The 7,504-nt window shown below is 42.6% G+C and overlaps 1 protein-coding gene across 2 annotated transcripts; it reads left to right on the plus strand.

The window, feature by feature from the left end:
* Positions 1–1,654: 1,654 nt before the first annotated feature.
* On the plus strand, positions 1,655–7,472 carry tchp (trichoplein, keratin filament binding). 2 transcript variants are annotated; one of them, XM_079750961.1, is made up of 13 exons: positions 1,655–1,741; positions 2,388–2,593; positions 2,943–3,153; positions 3,671–3,727; positions 3,811–3,879; positions 4,006–4,179; positions 5,185–5,297; positions 5,478–5,544; positions 5,735–5,907; positions 6,430–6,511; positions 6,664–6,849; positions 7,019–7,162; positions 7,335–7,472. In XM_079750961.1, exons 2-13 carry the CDS (start codon positions 2,403–2,405, stop codon positions 7,365–7,367), a joined length of 1,500 nt encoding a protein of 499 aa, XP_079607087.1. In that variant the 5' UTR covers positions 1,655–1,741; positions 2,388–2,402; the 3' UTR covers positions 7,368–7,472. The 2 variants fall into 2 exon arrangements, with proteins under 2 accessions (XP_079607087.1, XP_079607086.1); XM_079750960.1 differs by lacking the exon at positions 1,655–1,741 and adding an exon at positions 2,091–2,197.
* Positions 7,473–7,504: the final 32 nt, after the last annotated feature.

Raw genomic sequence — 7,504 nt, forward strand, 5'->3', positions numbered from 1 at the left:
ACTCTTAGATGAAGGATTGCACTGAGGGGCCAAAAGGCTATACAAAATTAGCGTATTACGATGAATGGATTAGACTGGGCCTCACTATCTGGCAGAAGTGGACGGTGTGACAAGGCCTGCCTTAATAATTATCTGGTAGAATATTTGATTATTTTTGTAAAGGTTGGACAAATTGGACAAATTTAAACTTCCTGCAGTCTGTCTGACCAGCTGTCATTTACAGTACCTCCATCACGGTGTCAAACTGGCAGATGGTAATTCATGATATCAGTCAACGTGGATGAGGTGACGTTTATTATTGAAGCCGAAATAAATCTAGTTTTTCTAGTTTTGACTCAACACACAATTGTTGAGATGTAATAACAGTTTTCAAAACCAATCACAGAAAATAATCAGTCAGGTGGGAGAGCTGCTGCAGAGCTGCTGGTGATGGATGTTTTTGTAGCATGTATGAAATTGTCCAGCAAAAATCTGTGTCCCTGAGTACAAATCTGTTCCTATTTGTACTCTTGAAAGATGTTTGGAAAAAAGTTTAATAGAAAGTCTGTCTTTCTTTGTGGTATTGAAAAATATTCCTTCGTGATTTCTAAATATCCTTATATGCCATAATACCACCCTACACTAATCTCTTCCCTAGACTGGTCAGGGAATCCATCTTGCTTGTCAGTCACATACACATGTATGTTATCATCTCAATGGTGGAGAAACGTAGGTTGGGAGAGAGCAAAGAGCATTTTGTGGTTGTTTCATTTCAAAATAGTACTCTCCCCTAATCTTTTCTGCTATCAATTCTTACCTATAGCAGATTTCAGGCCTAACTATGGCTATTATGTTGTCACGGTTACTGGTATCACATTGTTGGATGTGCCACTTAATACACACGGTCCCAGCCACTTATTTAAAAAAATTAAAATGTGTAAAATACCCTGACCCTACTGTTTGGTCACCATCTTAATGTGATTATTAAATAATTGAAGTATAGGAAAATTATCATCTGATGATATTGCGCATCAAAAAAGTTTTGATATGAAGAAAATATCTATTTCATGATACATAGACAGTCTATATATCTTTGTCCTCATGTAGCGCTTTTATTTTGGAAAGTGTATATTATAATACATAAAATATTTATTCATTAAACATGCAATTCATATATATATATATATATATATATGAAGGAGACAAGTGTATGAACTGGGAAGTCTGTTTACTTAGAAAGTTTGCAGCAGCAAGGCCATCACAAATTTTCTTATACCAGTAGCGTTCACATCGCTGAAAATTGTGGGGAAATTCTTTTCGCGACGTCGGAAAGTTCGCGTGAACGACGCTGTTATGATTCTACTTCCTTTCGGCAACTCTGGCCAAATTTTGATAACAGTCGCCCAGTTGGTGACGTATGGTTTACTAGTGACGCGCATGAACATTGCGGAACATGAACGTTTTACTCAATATAAAATTATCAACCATCATATCACAAACTTTACTATTGGTTGACGTTGTAATGTCTGTTGGCATGACTTTGCTCATTTTTAAATGTGTGTACTGGTAAACCAGCTCTAGATGAGGGGAAGTGTTGCCTTCCATACAGTGGCAATACTGTATGTGCTTCTCATAAATAAAAGCAAAAGGATAGTAGGTGATAGGCATCAAGGAAATAGAGGCATGCAAACTTGAACGGTCGCTGTCGGGAACATGCTTAAGCGTGAGCGTCATCACTGGCGAGCCGTCTCGTTATTACCAGGTGAGCGAACGCGCCTTTGCACTTCAGCGTGAATTTCTATGGCTTGATATTTCTGGTGTGTATTTGACCACTTGAATATGAGTAATGAATATCGTGTTTCAAAAATATGCAACTTGAATGATTGTATCTTTACCAAACCTGTACCTGTGTTTACATGTCAATACACAAAATAAAATAGCTTTGCAACTCAAATCATTATGGCAGTGATTTACTTCCAAAAATCTGCTTCCATACCTGCTGCTCAGAGCCATTTAGAAACATAAATATATCCATATTTACTTATAGGAAATGTATAGTGGATGTTTTGATCCTCACTGCGCCCCGTAGCGTAAGCGTAACTAGGAAGTGATGTGGTTACTATGAAACACAGGAAGAAAGGCGGTTGTCTATTATCGTTGTAGATCATGCGCGCTTTTGTGTGTAACGTCTGCCTCATTAAGATCTTACTTTAGAAGGGTAAGGATATCTATTCCTCTCATTTTAAGTATGTATAGCCAACCTTATTTTATTTGTCTCATATGTAACCACTAACTCTTTTGGTCTTTTTAATAACGGCCGCATGTATTATCCATCCGATGTTTATTATTTTGAGTGGAGGGAATGAATCCGAAAATACTTAGCTCCGTTATGCCTCCTCCCCCCGCAGTATATTCAGGGCCAAATGGCTCTACCAACCCTGTGTGCACACGCACCCAGCCGTGCCCGTGTGCTGGAGAGACAGATGGCTCGGCAGCGGGAACAGGAGGCCCGTTTGCGCCAACAGTGGGAGCTGCACTCTCAGTACTTCAAAGAGCAGAACGTCCACGGCCGCAAACAGGCAGCCTGGAGCTCCCGCCATTCCTACCAACAGAGGTAACACACACAACCCCAGCATGTGCTACACAAACAAACAGCTGTATAATCCACATGGTGGTCAGGCAATTCTGAAATCCATGCGTCAATACAGGGGCGTAGCTAGCTTTCTGGACGACCCTGACTTAACTACTAACGTTACCCTACGACCCATTTTAAATGGCTGTAAACAAGGCATGCCTTCTCTTATTAATGGGCATAGGACGAATTTATGCATCCTGATGCACATTGTGCAATTATTACCTATATTTATACGTAGCTCCATAGCCTTCACTAAACACAACAATAAACTGAATTGAAAACATGGACATCCAAATTGAATTGAACACTCTTGCCCTAACCCCCTAAGCATGTCTGCGTACCACGGAGAGCGAGAGAAGGAGGCGCGCCGGCTACGCCTGGAGGAACGTCGCCGGTGTCTCACGGTCATGCTGGAGGAGGAGCGCACATGCCTGGAGGAGGAGCTGCGGGGGCTGCAGCCCGACCGGAGATCCCTGCATGCTCAGCTGGTGCAGAAGACCGACGCGCTCCGCTCTGCCAGGGAGGACAGGAGGAGGAAGGTAGCGCACTCCACCGTGATCTCAATCAGCAGGGCGCTGGTCAGCCGGTGGCTGTGCTAAAGCCAGCGCCGGACCTTGCAGGCCAGGCGATAATTAAATCAAAGGAGAGTTCTAAACTTTGAAAACTAAGTATCTGATCAAGCTGTGCATGTTAGGTGGTTTTAATTGTTGCAATCAACCCCAGGATGTAAATTAAAACAGGAAACTTTATTATTGATCCATCGTGTTGCGTATCAATCTCATCAAACACAGTTAAAGACTGATCCTACATCTGGGCATTTTAAATGATACATTTCAGAAATGCGTTGTATTGCTTTTCAGTTTAGCACATAGAACCTGTGTAAGTAAGTTTTGATGTTGTGTGTTACTAATAAGTTACTATTTATGACTGAGCTACCCAGCTTATAATTGAATTGATGGTTCTCATAATGAGTATTCATACTTAAGAATTGGATGGATATGTAGGAAAAGTATGGCATGATTCTGATAATTTTTCATGTGAATATTGCCCCACTAGCTTGCACAGGAGCTTCTGAAGGAAACGTGGAGGAAGAACAATCCAGAGCTGAGAAAGGTACGATAATATTAATCTGTATATTAATGTCGCAACTCCAACACAAAAGTCCTGGTGAGGAAGTGTTGACAATCTGTCCACAGGTGGAATCTGAGCTCCATAAAGACCATGTCGTCAGCCGCTGGCAGGAGCAGCTGTGTGAGAAAAAAGAGGTTTGTAGTTCAAATATCAGAAAGTCAATGATGTTTTAGCATGTTTGTTTCTTTGTTGTAGTTACACGTAATGTTACCTCAATCAACCAATACCATTCCCTCTCTCTCTCCCCTCCTTCCCTTCAGCGCGAGCAGGAAGAAAAGGAGGAAAAGAGGCGCTACGAGAACCAGTTTGAGGAGAGCCGGCGCCTAGCCCTGGAGAGGACCCAGCAGGAGGAGCAGAGGAGAAGAGAGGAGGAGCAGGCCAGGGCGGCAGAGCTCCGTCAACAGATGGAGGAGCTGAAGCTCCGTGAGGCCGAGGTACGCATGCACACACACGCACACACACACACACACAGGATCTCTACATTTACTTTATAGGAGGTGTATATATAAAGTTAACATTCCATGTGTTTAGAGTTGTTCTATAGGAGGTGTATATATAAAGTTAATGGTCCATGTGTTAATGGTTGTTATATTAGAGGTGTTTATATTAAGTTAATGGTCCATGTGTTAAGGGTTGTTATATTAGAGGTGTTTATATTAAGTTAATGGTCCATGTGTTAAGGGTTGTTATATTAGAGGTGTTTATATTAAGTTAATGGTCCATGTGTTAAGGGTTGTTATATTAGAGGTGTTTATATTAAGTTAATGGTCCATGTGTTAAGGGTTGTTATATTAGAGGTGTTTATTTAAACTGAATGTGTCGTGCAGGTTTGTTATACTACAGGTTTGTTTATATAGAATGTGTTGTGTAGAGTTGTTATACTACAGGTGTTGTAGGAGCCTAAATGCCTATTTACTTTATTTAAGTTCATATTTTATGATGATGTTTGGATTTTCATAAGTGAAATAATTTAATAGTCAATTGTATTAATTTCGATATATAGAATTTTATTTTGAAATTCACTTGCAATATTTTGGGTGTATGCGCACATTAAGTTATTTTATATTCAACTGTGAAAGGAAATTAATTGTGTAAACTGTGACAGACAGGATAACAAGCGTGGAGCCACACAGTTTCTTGACCTCTCTCACTCTCTCGCTCTCTCTCTATCTCTCACCACTAATCATAACCTCATCTTGTGGGAAAGGATTTTTGTATTTTGCGTTTGACAAATAAACCTTTAAGACTTCCCGACGTGGTCCGGCAGATTATTTTTGTGGATATTGAATGAGGTATGCGTCGAGGGGAAAACGGAGCATCAAATTGGAGCTTCACTAATCGACCTATTGATCCTACAGGTGTGTTTATATAGAATGTGTGGGGCAACGTTGTTATATTACAGGTGTGTTTATATAGAGTGAATGTGCTGTGTGCTCCAGGCCAGTCGACTGCAGAAGGAACAGGACGCTCTGCTGGCACAGCAGGGGGCGCTGGAGATACTGGAGGAGGACAGGAGGAGAGCAGAAGAGAAGAGGAAGAAATCAGAGATGGGGTGAGACCAGACAGATGATTCCAACCTTTATGTTGGCTATGTAGTGGGTCAGTAGTGGATGAGGGCAACCTGCGGAGGTTCAGGAAGCGAGGCCAGAAGGGAACGTTGTGATGGAGAGGGTTCACCATCTGAGTGTCCATGGAATGCTTTTTTTGCATTACATCTTCACATTTCCTTCAGACGTTTTCTGGTCCGCCAATACCGAGCCCAGCTGAAGAGGAGAGCCCAGCAGGTACAGGAGGAGCTGGTGAGTTCATACTGTCATACAGGGCACATCAATGGAGGCTACGGTTCATCCATGAATTTAGCTTAATTTAATATGATACTATACTACTGTGATTCACACCGTGGCATCATACCAAAAGTTCATTTGTCCTCCTAAGGTGTCTGTCTGTCTGTCTGTCTGTCTGTCTGTCTCTCTGTGTCTGTGTGTGTAGGAGGCTGATCGCAGGATCCTGGCGGCGCTACTGGAGGGGGAGCAGGAGGACAGGAAGCTGCAGAGCGTGCGGCGGGAGCGAGCGGCGGCCGACGCCGTGTGGATGAAGAGGGTCATCGAGGAACAGCTCCAGCTGGAGCGGGAGAGGGAGGCGCAGTTCACCCTCCTGTACAGGTCAGTTACATATTACTGAATGGATTACATTATCTACAGGTTAGTTACATATTACTGTCAGGATTACATTATCTAAAGGTCAATAACCAATTATTCTTAGGATTCTATTATCTACAGGTTAGTTACATATTACTGTTATGATTATATTATCTACAGGTTAGTTACATATTACTGTTAGGATTACATTATCTACAGGTTAGTTACATATTACTGTTAGGATTACATTATCTACAGGTAAGTGACATATTACTGTTAGGATTACATTATCTACTGGTTAGTTACATATTACTGTCAGGATTACATTATTTACAGGTTAGGATTACATAATCTACAGGTTAAATACATATAACGTTACTGTTCGTATTAGATTATCTACAGGTTAGTCACGATTATGGTTACAGAATGTGTTTTGCGTATGTGTGGACCCCTTCTCCGGGAAACCCCAGCCTGTAAAATCTCTTAAGGTTTTTAAACATAAAGTTCTGTGTTTGAATGAGGATCTCTCTGTCCGTCTTCTTGCAGAGAGGAGGCCCAGAGCGTCTGGGAGAAACGTGAGGCCGAGTGGGAGAAGGAGAGGAAAGCACGTGAGCGACTCATGCGCGAGGTACAGGTACAACTGTACAGGGTATTACTTTGTAATATCCTGTACAGTTTAACAGGTTTATACATGTATATCTGCACCTATAAAATAAATCTCTGTATGTGACAGTTGACTGGCCTGTTAAACGGTCTCTGATCCCTGATTGGCTGTGGAAGGTTCTGGAAGGGAGGCGGCAGCAGATCGAGGCCAAGATGCGCGGTAACCGCGAGGAGCAGGAGGAGTCTCTGCGCAAGAGGGAGGAGCTGCTGCAGGAGCTTGAGGCGGAGGGCGAGACCCGACGGCAGGAGAAGGAGCGCCAGGAGGAGCACAGGACTGCACGCGTGCAGGAGCTGGACACACAGGTGGGTGTCCTGAGTCCTATCCCAACGTGGCATCGCTTTATGAGGACACCATGGTGACACTTATTTTTGTACATTTTTACTACACACATATCATGTGTATTGACATCTTCTGTCCTGTACCGATTTAAGTTAGTGTTAACGTGTGTGTGTGTGTGTGTATGTGTGTTAGGTGGAGGAACAACGGCGATGCCAATCGGAGGAGGAGCGGCGCAGAAGGGAGGAGGAAGAGGAGGAGCGGGAGGCTCTTCGTGTCCAGGATGACGAGTTGAGAAGGGAGACGGAGAGGTTGAGCAGGCTGGGCTTCCAGGAGAAGGTACATGACACAGAACCATGTTTACATGCCACACGTTAACATGTGCCAACGACCAAGCAATACACTGTGTACCCATTCTGAAACAGGAACTTGCATTGACGTGTTTCACAATAGATGGCGCTGATTCTTCAGTTTGATTCCCCTTGACTATATTTTTGTTCTTCTTCTCTAGATTCACGGCAGACCTCGATCTGCGTGGACATGACGGATTGACAAGACTGAAAACCATGCACGATAGAAAACCACTTCTGGTCACTCTTCTAGTTTTGGATTCAAGCACAGCAATCAGACAACCATACTTCCTTTAAAACAAAACCAATAGCCGTTTTAAATTATAAATTA

This window comes from Pollachius pollachius, assembly GCF_949987615.1.
Source record: "Pollachius pollachius genome assembly, chromosome: 1".
Classification (NCBI taxonomy): Eukaryota; Metazoa; Chordata; class Actinopteri; order Gadiformes; family Gadidae; genus Pollachius; species Pollachius pollachius.

What these genes read in the sequence shown, in the direction of transcription:
- tchp (XM_079750961.1), top strand. Translation starts at nt 2,403, where the DNA reads ATGGCTCTACCAACCCTGTGTGCACACGCACCCAGCCGTGCCCGTGTG. An exon ending in AGGAAGAAATCAGAGATGGG is followed by an intron (nt 5,298 to 5,477) that starts GTGAGACCAGAC and finishes CATTTCCTTCAG; the next exon opens with ACGTTTTCTGGTCCGCCAAT. An exon ending in CAGTTCACCCTCCTGTACAG is followed by an intron (nt 5,908 to 6,429) that starts GTCAGTTACATA and finishes GTCTTCTTGCAG; the next exon opens with AGAGGAGGCCCAGAGCGTCT.